The sequence below is a fragment of the Athene cunicularia genome (assembly GCF_003259725.1).
Source record: "Athene cunicularia isolate RWA chromosome 6 unlocalized genomic scaffold, athCun1 chr6_part1, whole genome shotgun sequence".
Classification (NCBI taxonomy): domain Eukaryota; kingdom Metazoa; phylum Chordata; class Aves; order Strigiformes; family Strigidae; genus Athene; species Athene cunicularia.
In genome coordinates this window covers 25,100,300-25,118,397 of record NW_020799105.1, presented here as the reverse complement: position 1 = coordinate 25,118,397, position 18,098 = coordinate 25,100,300, and the positions used below count along the sequence as shown (strand labels likewise).

Genomic DNA, 18,098 nt, shown 5'->3' with positions numbered 1-18,098 from the left:
GGGGCGATGGCCTTGCTGTCCCCCAGTGCCCGTTACGTGTGCCGGAGCCCGGCTGTCCCGGGGACGGCTGAGCACCTGCAAGCCCTGGCAAGGGTCAGCGCATCCCTCTGCTTGCCTGCGTGGCTTTTTCTTTACCCATGAAACCGTCTGTACCTCAACCCACGGGTTTTCTCACTTTTACCCTCCCGATTCTCTTCCCCATCCGCCGGGGGCCGCGTGGGGCTGAGCTGCCGGCCGGGGTTAAACCACGGCAGGAGCGAAACACTTACACAGCACTTTACAACCACCAACTCACAAATGATGCAACGTCTCTTCAAGGCACATATGAAAGCAGCAGCAATTAATTCCTAGAATCTTCCAGCCTCAACTTCAAAGTTAGAGCTTTTTTTTTTTTTTTTTTTTTTTTTGTAAGGAGCACACATTTAAGCAGTCAGCAAAACAACTGTGAAGACATAAAGTGTGATTTCATGAAGTCACTTAGCCCCTTGACTGATAACAGTGCCATCATACACAGCGCGCTGCTAAATGAACTGCAATTTGAATTCCCAAGATTCAAATTATTTAAACAGACATCCTGGAAGCAAACAGAGGAGAAGTCCTATCAGTGACCCGGATGGCTTTTCAAGACCAGAGTTGCTAAATTAACAGGCAGCCCTAAAGTAACTACCTGGTTTGGAAGAAGTTCTTGCAGAAAGTGGTCCCCTGTCTACAAAAGCAGAGAGAAATTCTGGGTTATTTGGGGTGGGAGAAGCAGGTTGGGTTGGGGAAATGAGCACGATGCTTATAACCACCCCTGTCCTGCCCCTCTTAAACAATGATTCACTTTTCCAAAGCATCTAAAGAACATTACAGGGATTTTCATACATTAGTAAGCACACGTTTACCTGATCTAACAGTCCCATCATTTTACATAAATCTGCAGTATCAGGAAAATACTATTTATGCTTCACAACCTGCCACAAAAAAAGAGGCTGTTTCCTCATCCCATGCCCTTCTGCCAGACCCAATGAAATCAGCACAGGCACAGACATGTTTATACGACATTAAGGGTTCGTGTTAAGCTGAAAGCAAAGAGGAAATTTGACTTTCAGACTGACAAATGAAGAGCGTACATGTATTTTTGTGTCTGCGACAAAGAATACGTTTGTGTACTTGCCCACCGAGAAGTTGTGTGTGCATCCTTAACTAACCCTGCCTGAAGAGACACCACGGTGCTTCTCCCCTAAAGGATGGTCAGAGTTAAGGTCAGAACACCCTCAATCTGAATTTCAGATCTTGACTTTTGCTGGCTTTACTTTTTCTTTCTGCATTAAATATGAATGATGTCCACCGAAACATTGGGAACGTTAATTACAGAGGAATACACGTATTTTATTGCTTGCCTGAAAACGTCCAGCTTCAGTCATTGTTCACCCACGTAACGACAATCATGAGCTTCAAGCAAAGTGCTAAAATATAAAAGGCCACGTTCATTCACGTATTGGTCCAAGCTGCAGCACTATAAAGTACATCAAAAGGTGTTAATGGTTTCAATATTTATCTGCTGCAGGGAAGCACTCTAAAAAGAAGATAGAAAAAAAAAAATTCTGCTAATGGCTGTGTCTCTCCATTAAAATGAAAAGCTTAATGCATCTTATAATCAGAGGACAATTTGCAAATCATTAAGAGAAATGTAAAATTCCATTAAAATACAAATCAAGAGTCCCTCACTGGACTAATAATCTTTTTGATATTATTTTGCATTTCACTATTTCTGTTCCCAATATCCAGGCACCACAAATGATCAGTTCTTGAACATGCTATTTACCACAGCCTACTTCTTTAACGAGAGACTGAGAGAAGTATAATCTGCTATTCAGAGCAGGTACTAATGAAGAATTCCATATATTCTGAAATTTAATTAAAACCCCAAAGATTTCAAATTAGATGCAATTTGAAATGCCTGGGGCAGAAATACATGCACTTGCGTGGCAAGGGTATCACGCTGAAAGTTGATACCGTAATTGGTCTTGATGTATTTTTGTGTTGCCAGGCTGAAGCACAGAACTCATAACCATATAAAAATTCTCTGTAGATTACCTGCTCATTGAAAATGCCATCACTCAGGTAGTTCTCTACTAAATTACCATGCTACTAAAATGCACAAAGTGATTCGAAGAGAAGAGTGGCACAGCTGGTCGACGCTGCCAATGAGTTATGCATGCGTCGACGCTGCCTTTTTTCTTAGTAAAATATGCTCAGTTGAATATTAAAATATAATTGGCATTCAACCTAAGTAGCTTAAACCATTTTGTTATCTTCTTTTAAACCGATTTGGCTCCTCCACAGTTATTTTCAAGGATGCGATTCACAAACTAATGACACCATCACATTCAGCTAGATTTGTACTATTTTACATTTGTCATAAATAGGAACAATTTCTACAGCCTTCTAGGGATGTCCTTTAATACTGGCTCCTCTTGAACATCAAAGGCCCAATTCATGGGGAAAAAAGAAAGGAAGAAAAAAAAAAAAAAAGAATATGCCATTTATGTTGTTCTTGCATATTTTATTCTGAGAAGAGTGCGGGATGCAAATTTCTAGTGAAAAGTATGTTTTTATAGTTAAGCAAGTCCTTGTTTTTCCCCGAATATCCTCACCAGCCCACATGTTCGCAAACTCCAAACGGAGATACGGCAAAATGTCTTGGAAATAGGTCAGAAAGGGGCATCCTTAGGTCAAGCAGCAGCAAAGTATCTATGTTAGAAAATGGCTTCCCCTCAGATGAATTTATCTACGTGCCTTTAACATGAAGGCTGTCGTAAATGCCACTATATTTTGATTTTCGGAAAAAAAAAATAAAATTAACGGTGGTATTTAGAAACAAGGTGCTCACCATAGCAACAGTCACATTAAGCACATTACCTTTAAAATACCAAACAGGTGAAATGTATACGAGTAGGGACGATATTTCCCATCGATAAGGGGATTTAAGTAAACTTGGCTGAAAGTTCATTAACAAAATAGTTGTGGAGGCTATATTTACAAAATCCTTTCTTTTTATCTCGATTATAGAGGTTGTTATTAAGTGGGGGTGCAAAGGTTACACGGGGCTGCATGTGTGGCAAGCAAGCAAACAAATCAAAGGAAAAATGAATTAAATTAAACTTATTCCTCACAGGTCTGCAATGCTAGCAGGTTGCTAAGGTCTGGGGCTTTGGGTGAAGATGACGACCACATGACTCTGGATACGAGAAGTCTTTTTCCCACGTCGGTATTTGTTTTTCTCTATTTTCAACTCTTACCTTTTAAATCGAAATCTCATCTACAAGCAGCAATGTCAAACGCTACCAGGTTGGTCAAAATATTTCTCGTACCAGGGTCAACTTACTCCTTTTATTTCATGGAGGGAGAAGGGTCTGATTTTGAACACGCTGACTTGATAAAGAAGCGTCCCATGCACGTGGCTTTTATAGCTGCAGATTAATTACAGTGAAACTGGCCTGACCTTGGTCCAGCTGCAGTTATACGTAAAGATAAATATGTGAACTCCTGACAGCGTCGGAGCTTTCTTCTGGGTGAAGTCCTGGGAACTTCTCCATGAAATGAGGGGACTGTCCCCCAGCAGACAGGGCCGCGAGGAGGCTGAGCAGCAAAGGGAGGGCAGATGCTGCACTTCCATCTCCTCCCACCCACCCCGGCCATCCCGCCCGCAGCGTCACTGAATTCACACCGAATAGCGCAAGACTCCAAACACAAACCCTTCCGTCGGAAAAAGAAGCCTGGTTTGGGAATAATTTCAAGATACACGCGTCTCTGCCGCTACTGCAGTCACCATGGCTTGCTCCAATACCCCCAAATTCTCTGAGAGCCAGTAAACCTTTTGCCATCGCACAGGTGAACATCGGCGGTGGAGCTTCAATCCACTCTTACCTCAAAAAAACCCCATTTAGATAATGCTCCTTTATTCTGATTGTCCCTACCTGTGATTAATGTCAATAATACTGACACGAAAGGATTATCCTATTGAAAATAAATTTTTTTTTTTTTTTTTTTTTAAGTAACTGTCCCTTTCACTCCCTTCCCTGTGACCGGACAGACACATCTCTCTGCCCGTACTTAGACTCTCCCAAAGGTCACGGTCACTCTTCAAGGCTCCACCAAAACCCCACAGAGCACAAGAAGTTACATTTCCTCTGCACCCTGCATCGGTGCATCCAACCTGCTTTGCCTAAACCCCAACACGTGCCAGGGACAGCAGCAAAAAGGACTTTTGCACCTAATAAGGCCTGAATTGTCATAAACAGCGTCTATTTGGCAGCCGATTCATCCTTTGAACAGTGAACTCAAATTAAGAGCACTCCTTAACACTACACTTAAAACCACACAGGCTTCCACTGAAAATGATGGGGATTTTGTTCTGATTTCAATAGGAACTGGGTCAGGAATTTTGTAAATATTTCTGTCCAGAATGCATTTGTACTGATTTTTTGTTTGTTTGTTTTAATTCTGTTTTTAAATACACATAGCTGAGAGAAAACAATGGGCCAAATGGGCCGGAAAAAGTATGTGAGACACACAAGTAACTGGGCTACTTTTGGGTTTTTGTTGTTTTCATTTTTGAAGGTTGGAGAGGATTGATTTCTGTTTGAAGAAAACTGTAGGAAAGTACTAGATTGTAAAAATCCATTAAATGTCTAGCAAAACAGTGACTTTCTGCTTATCAAAACTATTCTCACATGGAATGGTAATAAAAGAAGGTGCCAGTCTCTGGAATTTGAATTTTGTGTTGGCGGAAAGAAATATGAAAGCCTGTCATCTCTTTGCACTTGAATCTGCCATGTCCAGATATGTGAAGTACTGACATTTTCAAAGAGATTATTTCATATTAGTTTTGAATAATATTTTCTAAAAGCCTAAATAGAAATGTATTTGCATGCCTGATGAAGCTGCAGGAACGAAAAAAGGGAAAGTCAGAAACGTTTCTCAAGTTTTTTCCTTTAGTGAATTCAAACTCTGCAACAAAATTAAAGAGGATTTCACAAACTGCAACAGAAATAAATGGCAAGAATGACATTTTGCATTTGTCTAGGAAAGGGCAAGACTTGCCTCCTCCTCGGCAGGTTACCCAACAGCACAACTCAAGTTTGCAAAAATGTAAATACAACCTGGCAATGCTGGTGGATTTATACTTTCCCAGTTGAAATTCAACGAATTTTCCATTTTTACTGGAAATAAGGTAAACGTGGAGAGACGACACTGGGGCAGGTTGGTTCCTGGAGTTTTTTCTGTAGGTTGAGTTTTCTGCTTTTCCTATAGAGGATGGTTTGAGGATGGTGATCAACGAAGTGGCAGCGCCCGGCCTGGGGCCTGATCACTGCATCATCCGCACTGCACCACATCTGCCTCTCAAAACCAATTCATTTGTATATTTACATGCATACACACACACCTCTAAAGCAAAAGAAGGAAATCACAGGAACTGGCCCCTGATGTTATATCTGTTGTTTATAGTCTCAATTTTATGTTTGAGAAAAAAAGATCACCACAGGACTAAGTAACTACGTTGCCCCGTACACACGTGTCCCTCCACCGTGAAAATACCAACTCGGAGAAGTTCCAGACAAACCCAAAAGCACTTGTCTTGCTTTAGCACCCCGTCTGGCTGCCCATCATCTTCATAAGCTCCAGCTACCTGGTGTATTTTCAGATACCGCGTGTGGGTTTATGCATATTAGGTCATATTAGAAAAGTCATTGAAGACATTAAGAGTAGTCACAATTTATTTTAAAAGGGCAAAAAAGGTAACAAGTCGTACACAGGACTGAAGAAAATTAAAACTACGAGGGACTCGGATGTATTTATGTCTCTATGGCTATGTCTCTCATCATAGGCCATTGGGTTAAGAATTAGAAGTTAATAAAGATAGTAAAAGTGCGAAGATATTCACTTTAGTGTTTATTGTCTTGCTAACACCACGCAAACGTCATTCTAGAAGTCAGCAGAAGGTTTAAGATGTACTCAAAATGCCTATGGTTGCTTTTTCTACCCATGACCCAAGTTACCCACAGCTCAGCAAAACCATCCCTAGGTCAGCTTCATCCTTTCCAGTCCCCACCTGCTCTCCGCCTGAACTCCCCTTTTCTCTTGTTCTCCTCCGGGCTGCAGATCACCCCAACATCCTGCTGCGGATTTTTTTGTTATATAAAAAGCAGCTGTGCAGTGACCTCAGGACCGACCAGGACACTGGACACCCCTGAGTATCCTCCAGCTACTCTGACTCTTCTGATCAGGCTTTTTCACACCTTCTCCACTTTGAGCTTTGGACGTTCCTCCTCTGCTTCTGCAGCTCCTGAAAAGTAGTTTAGTCATTCTTATGTTTTAAAGAATGACATTTTTACCAGCCATTGCTTTCCCAGTGAATGGGAGCACAGAGTTGCTGTCCTATCATCCATAAACTGGCTTCAAACTTTCCAGCTTTACGAGGCAGTATCTCAACAAAGTCAATGATTTTTGATTATTTTTTTTTAATCTGTAATTTAAAGCAAGGGAAAATAGATCTGTATTCATCTGAATACTGTAAATGCTTTTCTTATTTAAATAATCTTTATATATTGAAAAAATATTTGGCTAAATTGTACATGAGAAAAATTTACTCAGGATATACTGCACACTGCGATGAAGGTAAGCAGCACAGTCATTAAAAACACTTCTATTAAATGAAGGCATTCATGGGATGTTGAATTTGACGTCTCAGAAGTAAGCAAATTAACAGCCCCACAATCTTCAGAAAACTTGTGATTTGAGCATTCTAACCACGAAGAGGGAAAAAAAATACTCTGGCCTTTGCTGAGTTGCAGACAGAATGCATAAAATCTAATTTTCTTTCTTAATTTGCTGCAGGTTTTTGTTTTTTTAATTTTTAATAGTTTAGAATGGGCAAAACCAATGAAACAAAGAGGTGGTGTTGTGTGCCACTGGCAGAAAGGTGAAAGAATAATCAAGATGCAATTAACGGAAGGATTTTTGCCATGGGTACTTTCTAGGGGGAGAGACTGAACAATTGAACAGGATCCGCAGACCCCAGGATGGACGGGCAAGGGCGCAGCGTGGGAGCGGAGGATGAGGCGAGTTCCACAGGGGTGACACTGGGAAGTGAAGAGTAGTCGGTGTTTTAAATGTTGCTTTGCCGGCCTTGGGCAGGGACTATGCCATGCTCACTAGCCCACACTGCTGTGGTTTGAGCTTCTGAAGGAGAAGGCTCCCCAAACCACGGGGTAATTATTGTTGCAGGCCTGGGTAGGGAGCAAAGTCATCCTGGAGGGAGATCGGAGGTACTACCAGCTTCTCTGAAGACTCTCTGCTCCCGTTATGAGCTGTTCCATCAATATCCCTTCTGGGATGAATAACATACACTATGCGCGGGAAATTTCAGCTACTAATGTGGCTTGCAAAGCCACGTCGCTGGTCTCCATCCTCAGGTTGCTCCTCGGTCACTTTGCACAGCTTTCCTCTGCCTTTGGTCCGCAAGGCGACACGGACACAGACCTGCAGAGCCCTCCTGCCTCGCACCGACACGCTAATTCTGAGCTGGTCTGAAGAAATAGGGTGATTGAGCTGGACGGAGCTCAAGCTTTCCAAGGCGCAGCTTTGCTTCAGGCCTAAGCCTCCAGAACTCCGGAGTCAAGAATAGAAAAGCGTGGTTTTTGCAAAGCTAAAGGACTTCATCCAGCGAGGGCGGCGGCATGGCACGGCACGGCACGCGAAGGGCAGAGCTCCAGGGCTGCTGCTCGTCACAGGGCAAAGGAAAACTCTTGAGTGTCTCCAATTTCCTCTGCTCTCGCTGCTCTAATGAGCCATCTGGTCTGCAAACACACAACCCTTCCTCGCTGCAGCGTCCAGCGCCGCAGCGCTTTCTGCAACCGCAACCACCACGGTTGTAAAGCACAAATAAAGGAAAGTCAGGAAAATCCATGACCGGCCAATTTAAGATTGCCTTTTCCATTTCACAGACCCACAAATCAAGCAACTCATGCATAGGCTTCAAAACAATAACAGGGTCAATTTTTCTTCTTCATATATAAAGGGAGGGCTAATGACCATGATACATTTAGACCAATTAATCACTTCCCATTATAAAGGTTCAGTGATTTTTCTGAGGTGTAACACCTTGAAGTCATGCTGTAGAGAAATGGGGAAAATTGACTTTCTCTTTACTTAATAAAATTCCACACTGAGCACTTGTCATAACACAAAGTGTTGATTAAAAAAAAAAAAAAAAAAAAAGTTGGCTGCACAGGCTAAACTGGGCAGCCAGTAAGCCAACAACTGGGAGGTGCTGGCTTCAAACTTCCACCTTGCCTCAAGCTGTACTACAGCATCAGTGCTCCAGATTCAAACTTTGCCAACGATGAGTTACGAGGAGGAATGGTTAATTCTGTACTTAGAGTGCTTTTGAACACGTTTCCTCCTTGTAATAGTAATTTAGAAAATTAAAGGCACTTTAGAAAAATTTAAGCCACAAGATGAGGCACTGAAACAGTAAATGTCACAGTTCAAGCTTGCCTTTGCCTTGGTAATGCACATGCACTTGGCAACCAGAGTCTGACAGAGCAGAGAAAGGGTTCTGCTCCTATTTTTTCCTGCCAGAGCAGGGAGGTGCTCGGTGTTCAAAGGGGGATACTGGGGTCTGTGAGCCCAGAAAAGCAAAGCGTACAGCTCCACGGTTTTCGGCTGGTCACCAACTGCGTGTCTTCGTCTGTTGAGGCTGAGGTTGAGGCCGGGAGGTGGCCGGGTTGGGCATTTAACCACCAGCCCCAACACCCGGAGCAGCTACAGGCGCTCGCTGCCTCGGGCGCGGGGGCAACGCTGAGCCCGGGGCCGCCGTGGGGGGAAAATGGTTTTATATAACCTGCAAGATGCCTCTGCTGGCTGAATTTGCAAATCTCTCCACTTTTGTTATCTCAAAGTTTTTTCTCCACAAGGAACGGTGTCTTAATAGCTGGCACAAAAGCAGCAGCAGCAAATTGACCCTGAATTGAGAAGTGCTTCAGCCCGAAAGCACTTTACACTTTTCTGTTAAATGAGGAACCTCTTTAATGTGTTTGACATAAGCAAAACCCTTCCTGTCCTCAGATGATGCCAGCACAGAAAAAAAAAAAAATTGATATAAGTACTGATTAAGAAAGAAAGTACCCAATAATCAGTCCTGACCGCAGAAACACTTGACAATGGAACTCAAATCACCTGATATCAAAGAACCACACCATCAGATTTACAGGGAAAGGGGGAAAAGAAGGGCCAAAGGCTTTGACGATTCGTCGGCAGAGCTGCTGCCGAGCAGAGATATGTAAAGAAATCAGTGTGATGAGAAAAAGCCTTCCCGGCTTTGGATCCTCATGCTCTCGCTTATGTTTATTCTGCATTTTTAAGTGCCTGGAGAAATGAGGAGGCACTTTCAAATGTAAATGCGAAAAAGTAAATAAATACCAAACGCCTAATTTAGCATTACTGCATCTCTGACTTAGAGATAAATGGAACTGCACAATGTAATCCATTATCATGCATTTTTTTCCTTTATCTTTCTACTAAATAACTTTTAAATATAGTTTCTTCAAATTTTTGACATGTATTTCCACATTCCTTCCGACATCATTTTTTTCTATTTTATGAAAGCATTGCTATGAGAAAGAAAGAGATTAGAAATACTATCACATCACTGTGATTTGTACAAATTAATTCTTTGTTAGCTTTTCCATTACATACGTGCCTCCCCCCCACAAAACATGCACACCTGCCCTCAGTCCACGAACAAAAACCTGAATTAAATTAAAAGAACTCGAACCCGCACACGTTAAAATGAGCAAACCTCACTCTTAGTCGTCCCCAGCACCAAACCTGCCACACAGGTCAGACCCCAACAGACCCCCCCTGCTGCCCCACGCGTGGCCAGCCCGGCCAGCAGGACCACCAGCCACATCCTACCCAGAGCCGCGGGCTGCAGAGAGCCAGCGGTGATGCTCACGCCACCAGCCACCGCCCGTCCCAACCCCGCCGGCAGCTCTCGGCTGGGTTTTGCACGTGGTGCTGAGGAGATTTCCTTCTCCCCTCCCTGAAAAATTCAAGGGTGACAATTGCTTTCCCTCAAGAAGCTTCCTATTAACAAATACACTTATTTTTCCTCTTTTAAATGATCTCCAGTCTCTTCCAGCGTTGCCTGCACAGAAGGCCACTGCCTCGGGAAGGACCGCTGTCATCTCTGAGCTACACCCCAAAACCACCGCTGAAACAACATCAGCAGCACTTAGACCGAGAAATTTCATTAGCCAAGCTAAAAAGAATTCAGTAGCCAATTTAGGAAAATTAATAAAAGTAAAAGCACTACTTTAAATGTTTTATAACCTTCTGTGGATAATCTGGGAAGCAGAAATTCCCCTGATGTTATTCAAAGATGGGAGGAACAGCAGAAATAACTATTTCCAACCCAGCCTTGCCCATTCACGTTCACCCCAATCCAAAAGTATTCACAATACAGGTCTTCATTTCAGCCCAGCTAATAAAAAAAAAAAAAAAAAGTCCTCAAGTAATAATTTAGTCACCTGGAAGGCCATACTTCATGGGTACTTTGGCAATTTTGAGATCAGCGTCATTGGTGCTTATTCTCCCACTTTTTAAGTGGATGGTTTAATTAAAACTTCAAAATGAAATTTTTTAGGGGTTGAGAAAAGTGACGTTTTGTATAAAAATTAAGGGGAGACTTAAATACTCGGGTTAAAAAGTACTCAGGACCCACCCTGGAATTTTGACTGTGGAAGATGTTGCACTATTTTCACAACACGGAAAAGTCCAGAAGTTCATCATTAAAACAAAGGTACAGGGCAAAGCTCATGACACGCAACACTCCCACCTTCTGAAAGCAACAGCCTGAGTATCTGCGGGACGCTGCACAACAACTGCATTTTGATTTCGTTGTTCTGTTTGCAGCTGCCATTAAATAATGAAGAATAAGAAAGTGCAACAGCGAGAAGACACGTACTATTTATAGGGATCAGAATAAACCCGGCAATTAAGAGCAGACGGCTGAGTTCTTGTAGATATTACCTGCAAGGGTGCTCCTGCCAAAGCATCCCTTCCTTTGCACAGGTAAAACTGGCCATTGTTTTGCACAGGCACTGAGGCACAGTCCCTACGCCTCGAAATCCAAACCTGTGCACCCGTATTTCAAAGGTGTCTTTCACCTTGAGCCACAAAAAAAGGAAAAAGTACATATACTCTAGAGTTTATACAGAAACCAGTCATAGCTTACCTCACCTAGGGTCGAGGATACTAGTCCCTTTTTGGTGCTTTGTCATGCTGGAATCTAATACAATTAAAAAATAGATCTATTAAACTGAAGATTTTATTCGCTGGGAAATGATGATATTTATGGACAGGCCAGAAGGCACTGCAAAAAAGCAGACTGCTGAAATTTATTTTTTTTTTAAATAATGAGATCTATTTCATTTCAAGTGATTGACTTCTGTTACCAGGTCTTAAGGAACACAGCCAGTAAACTGAGAACGGTGAGGAGAAACTTTCCTCAGGTCTTGTTTTTATCTACATACATGAGTGGTGTAACACTTGTTCTTTGTTAAAAAAAAAAAAATCCAAACAGCATCTGCGACAACTTTGAGGAATCAAAATATCTACGTGACGCAACCTACCTACCACTGACCGCTTCTACGGCACGGACGAGGCGTCCACGCCAACATACACAGATGTTTCTAAGCCTCCTTCCCCCCATTACTGGCCAAAACCTGGTCTAAGTGAACAACGACCTTCCTGAAGAGCCCTTTGGGTGCGTTCACCCTCAAACCTTTCAGCCAGCGGCTGTCGGGAGCTGAACCGCATCATTTTTCTCGCAAAGAAAAATTTTTCCTCCTTTGGGGAGGCAGGAGGCAGCGTCGCCTGGGTTATGGGAGTGGGGAGGGGATGGGTGCCCCGGGCACAGACCTTGCTGGAGCAGCGGGTGGTGGAAGGCCGGCACGGGGAGGCTCCTCGTCCTCGCTGGCTCACAGAAGTAGGCGCACAGCCAGGCCGTGCACTGCTTCAGTGCCTCCGTCAGCTCCTCGGCGCCTTCGCACACCTCGCACGTTGCCGGGGACTCCCCCCTGCTGCGAGAGAGAGGAGGGGAAAATTATAATGAGACAGATGACAAAAATGAATAATCATACTCTACACGTTAGCAAAAAAAAATAAAAAATCTCAAAATATTCAATCTGGAGTCAGACTCCGTCTTTTTTCTAAAGGTGAAAAGATTCACAACAGCAGTAACAAAAAGCATCCCATCACCTCTAGAAATGCAATCACCTGTAAAAAATTCATAAAAGATTGGTGAGAGGGAAACGCCACGTGTAAGTGAGAGATGTCAGGGAGCAAGAAAACCACCCAAGCCCACGGCAGATGACGCATCCTCGTGCTTGCAGGGTGGATGGAGGTGAGGCTCCTCCTCCACGTCTCCCAAGGGTGCAGTCCCGTCCCCCCCAGGGATGTTCCCGGGGGAAAGGAGGAAAGGAAGCGGTTTTCTGCCGAACCCATGCCTTCCTCTGCCCCCTTTCCCTCCAGTGACGGTGGCAGGTTTCTGCTTTCCTCCACTTATTGAATTGGAAGGAAGCAATTGAGAATTCATTTGATTTTCAATGGCAGCTCGTGCTTGCAGGGTACTGAAGAGCAAAGCAAGTGAACAAAAAGCACCTGCAAACAAAAACGTAGTTCTTCCTTTACTGCTTTTTTCTTCCCTTTCCTCTGGAAGTGCAATGTGTGTGTCCGAGACAGGTGAAAATGTGACCACTGGATTTGCAAATCTCCAGCCCTGTTTCCCAATCTGTATGTTTCCAGCGAGGCAAAGCAGCGGAGGCGAAGGGGTGGTGGTGATGCCCTCCTGGTGCTTTACAAGATCGTGGTGTGGTGGGTGTCTCTCCAAACTGCAGAGACCAGCTTCAGGGTCCTGACAAACAATCAGAGCCCACGAGGAACGCTCCTGAGAGACAGGATAGAGGGACTGAGAAGGAGGCATCATCAGGGGTGGCTGCCAAAACAGCAAGCCGTGCCAGCCACCTTCTCACATCCAGAATCTTAATCCCACATGAGCCGTCCTTAAGGTCTTCTGATTATTGCAAGGTTTTTTTTCCCCCAGCTGGAAGTACAGCCAGACCCCAGAACAAGAAGTTTATCAACAGCGTGCTGCTGAAACTCAACAGCATAGACTTCTGGTGAGAGGTTGGATGCGATGCAGAGCAGGAGAAAGGAGAGAAAATTATAGAAATATCAACATATACAAGAACCTGAGACAAGGGGAAAAAAAAAACAAAACAAAACAAAAGAAAACCAGAGCATTTCTGCCACCCAGGTATGGGGAAAGAGCAAACCGACACAAATTCTCCAGGACAATTGCTGCAAGTGAGCAAAAAAATTTTGTTAGTTCCCTCCTAGCAGAAAGCAGAAGAAAATGAAGCGTCTGATCTACCAGTAATGGCATAAAAGAGACCAGGTCTGCTTTTGCCACAAGGCACCTTTGCAAAAGGAGCGAAGGCCTTCACAGCCTTGATCCACAACAGCTCGTGGAGCCCAACTCGACGGGACGTCGGTGTAATCAGACACCAGCCCTGGCGCTGCCTCTGGACAGGATAAATGATGTGCAGGCGGGAGCTGGGTCGGGGTTACTCTCAGAAGCGAAGCCCTCACTCGCCTGGTGCATGATCAAACAGCCCTGCCATCTCCCCCAGCCCCAATTCATTTTCTGATTAATTGTTAACCACTGAAGGCCACGTAATTACTGATTAGAAAGTGGCAGAGAAGAAGAGGGATACGGAGGTGGACAATTAAAACACTCCGGTCGCACAAGAATACGAGTTGATGGCTTGGAGCAGAAGCAAAACAAAAATGTTTGGATCCGTTTTGCTAGGAATTAAGTGCAATTTCTTAATTAATTAAGAAATGAATGCTTTCGATTTTTCTTTTGTGTGTGTGTGTGTGTGTGCGTGAAGTCGTATCAGTTTGCTTTCTAAAACTAGTGTCTAAGTTATTATGTTATTTAATAATCTCTTTGCTAAAAAAAAAAAAAAAAAAAAAAAAAAAAAAGGTATGAGAATCTCTGCATTAACTTTTTTTTTTTTTTGTGTGAATACCGATGATGTGGACCTCAACCCAAGCTCTCAACACCACAGATAATCCGTTATTCTGCACATGTACAACACTCTGCAGAATATGGCTCAGTTTTACTGTGGATTGTTAGAGCTACGACAATATAATAACTACAGAATATAATAATGCCTCTGAAATCTCAAAGAGAAGTTGGTAGACTTTTCTGCTCCATTTACCCAGAAGAGCATAGAAAGCACTCAAAACTACAGTAACCTTATGTTTTTCACATCATCTTGTTTCACGTTCTCGGGAGTCTGGAAATGATTTGGACTGTAATATCATCATAAAACCAAAAGACTTTGTCTCCTCACTGCTCCGCAAGCAAGCAGCCCCCCGCAGCTGGGCTCCCGGCTCTGCCTCCGACCGTCCCAGCCTGACCACTGCCAGACACGCACCAGAATTTCTTCCCGGCTCCAGAAAGGCACCAAAATACCATCGTTCTTCCCCAGAACAGGTGGGGAGCAGCACGGCAGCTATCGGCGAGGTGCTGCTGAGGCTGGCGCCTGGGCTGCTCGGGGCTTTGCCTGAAGCCTCAAGGCAACCGTCAGGCCATTAGCTCCATGTTCAGTATAGAGAATCGAATAAAGGTTCATTAATATCTTTAAGACGACACAAATTACGTCAGCTCTTTGCCTGCCTGTGGAGCTGGGAGGGTGCAGGAACCTGCTGCATAGCGCAGCAAGGCTCAGCCAGCCCCCTGCCACCACATACACACTCCTCACTTCCACCAGGTCCTCCCTGGTAGGAAGTCTTAATTATTTTTTTTTTTTTTTTTAATTACTGCTTTTAACAACAGTGCCTTGCCACTGCTGAACATCTCTAGATGGTTTTGGTGAGGCCATTCTCCAAACACTTCAACACCAGGCACCATCACAGTCTCCACGGCCACCTCCACCTCGGCCAAGAAAGCAAAAACGTTGCAAAATGAAAATGAATTGCTTTCTAAGAAGGCACTGACTTCTTTTCCTGTAGGATACAAAGTCAATTTGCCAACATATATGCTGAGAGCTTCAAGTTGGCAGAAAGTTAAAAAAAATAGAAAAAAAAAATCTTCGTATTAATTTTGCTTGGCTAGAAATGCTAACAACTATTCCTGGGAATTTGACAGCATTAATAAAGAAAAAGAACGAACGTAACTTATGCATGGATGTCTTCCACTGGCCCCGCTCCCCTCCCTTCCCTCCTCCCCCCCCTTTCCCTTTCTGAAGTTACATAGCAGCACTCCTTCTACAAACTACCTCATCATTAAAAATTCAACTTAAAACACCAGCTGCCTTTTAAAGGATTTTCTCAGGCTTCAAAGCCACGTTTTGGTCCAACTAGACCATACGTGTGTTTCAAAAAGCAACTCAAAAGTGGTCGCAAAATATTCACAAGAAGAAAAGGAGAGCAGATGAGTTACATCATGGGAAATTCCCACCCCCCCTGCCGTGTGAAATTCCTCTGCTCAGCATTAGACTTCTTGGAAGGTTTCTGAACACCCTACTCCATGCGTTGGTCTTTGAGTATCTCTAATGTTAAGCTGGACAGGAAGAAGTTGGTTGTATGCCATCAGGGGAAAACACCCATCTACGAGTCATGTTAAGTATTTCTGCCTAATCTTTAGCAACCAACGACAAGAAAAAGGGGACCCTCTTCTCTTCATGTCCTGCCCTCAGTGATCGCGCGGAAGGGGCTTGCTCCTGGCCGTAGAGCCACAAGCAGCACCCGAGGCGATGGCCATTCATTATATGCTTTACCTACGGTAATTCTACCCGTGATTCAACAAGAGGTAGCTTTTATACAGGAAAATAAAATAAACATATTCATCTAAAAATGCAAGAAACTAAATGGTGCAAGAAATCTGACTGCTTTACTTTTGCCCTGGAGAATTTAATTATCTTTCCTTAAAAAGTACCAACTTTTTTTTTTTTTTCACCATGTGGCTGGAATAATGCGAAGCATTTATTTTAAAAGCAGTGGTCTTATTTAAACCCCTTACACTTTCACTGGGTTCTGTCATTGCACTCGTTTTCATTAGTGAATTGTGTTGGGTGCTCCCTGCATCTCAAAAAATTCGAAGTGGAGATTTTTGTAATTTCACTTGGCCAACAAGGAATCATCACTGTAGGGGTTTTAGGTTGTTGTTTTGCCTTTTTTTTTTTTTTTTTTAACGGACACTTTTTTTGTTTGTATTAACATGCCAGCTCTAACATGCGTGCAGTCTGTCTGAACTTTACGGTGATGTTAAATGGATAATTCAGCTGCAAGTGACTGCCTCATCTACAGCTTTACAATGTGATGCTTAATTAAGACTACATACGCCTCAGAAAAAAAAAAAGTTTAAGTTATAAAAAGCAGACATCTAAAAATATATCCTTTTTTTTTTTTTAAAGTTGGATGTTTCTCAAAATGAGACTTTTTTTCAGGCCAGGGAAGGACTGGTGCTGCTGCAGACCGCCAGCCTGGGCACTCAGCTCTTGGTGGTGGCCAAGTCCAAGGGAGATGTAAGCTCAGTCCCAGCACGGGAACCCACCACAGCCCCAGCACCGACCTGCTGGGCAGCTGTTCCACACCCTTCTTACTGCAAACCTACGTATTTATTTCCATTACAGCCCTTTTTTAAGACTGACCAACCTGAGGATGGCAGCGGGCTCTGGCCTCCCCGCAGCTCAGAGGTGCCTTCCCGAGGCTCCATCCCAGCCTCGTCCCTTCGCTGACTTCTTACGTTTACAGGGGATGAAATGAAGGAAAAGATGGTTTTAGCAGAGGGGGAGAAAAGCAGAACCACCACCTGTTTCAGTTTAACAGGCTCCTTCCAAACCACTTGCCAAGAACTGGAAGTTTCTAACGTGCTTCCAAAATAAACATGTAAGCAGCAGATTGGCTTCAGTATCATCCTAAATAGCTTAACCATGATGAAAACCAGAGAAATGCTGTGAGAAGCCTCAGTGGGTAGCCATGTTCTAAACTGGGATGATTTTAATTATTTATTTTATTTCTGAGCTATTTTTTGCCTCAGTCAGTCCTTAATAAATCTTAACGGAAACACTGCAAGACGGACCTTGAGTTGCGTGATTTAAAATAAAGATAATATATCCCAAAGGCTCTGCTGGCAACTTCCTTAGGGGTAAAGCTAAGAGCTGGCAGCTTCCTTGGGGTAAATATTATGAGAATGTGGTATCCGCTCCCACAACGTATTTATATATTTATAAAATATTTGTATATATTAATCGATTGGTTGAATGTAATACTCACTTCCACTGCCTGTAGCCACGCACACCTGAATGTTTTTATCCCGGGATAACTACCTCACCCTCCAGAGGTTTGCCTAAGAAGAGGTTTATAAACTGCTTCAGGTGCTGAGCTCATGAAGAATCTCCTTTATTTCAATTTGGTTAAGAGATAAACCAAAAAAGATCCCTAACTAGCACAAAAGAAAACTGTAACTCCTCCTAGACTGCAGTCAGCTAAAGGCCAGCGGTATGTGTGGGGAGACTCAGATGATTCGTTATTACATTACTATAATAACTACAACAGTTCCACTCAGGTAACAGCAGGGAGAAAGATCTAAGATTAAAAAATTAAATAGAAAGAAAGATATGGAACGTATGATTTTACATACAACTTCCTAATCCCTCCTCATGGAAATTAAGAGTTTTTGCCAGGCTGTCACCGAGTTGTGTGTTGACACCACGGTCCACGTGGCACTGAAACTCACCGGGTGTGCAACACCCTGTTATCTTCAGGCATGTAGAAAATAAACATATTTCAATACTAATAGAATCCCAAAATCACCTCAGTTGGAAAAGCCCTTGCAGCTCCTCCAGCCCAACCATGACCCTCCCCCTGACCCTTCCCAACTGCCCCAGACCCCTCAGCGCTGGCTCAGCCCGACTCTTCAACCCCTCCAGGGATCCCGGGGACTCCCCCCTGCCCTGGGCAGCCCATTCCAACGC

The 18,098-nt window shown here is 43.5% G+C and overlaps 1 protein-coding gene across 1 annotated transcript in view; it reads right to left on the bottom strand.

The window, feature by feature from the left end:
* The window catches only part of MGMT (O-6-methylguanine-DNA methyltransferase), a 169,944-nt gene that overhangs the window by 33,278 nt on the left and 118,568 nt on the right, over window positions 1-18,098 (bottom strand). Inside the window, 1 exon segment of the mRNA XM_026851314.1 lies at window positions 11,971-12,131. Within this exon segment, the coding sequence (XP_026707115.1) occupies window positions 11,971-12,131 (161 nt within the window).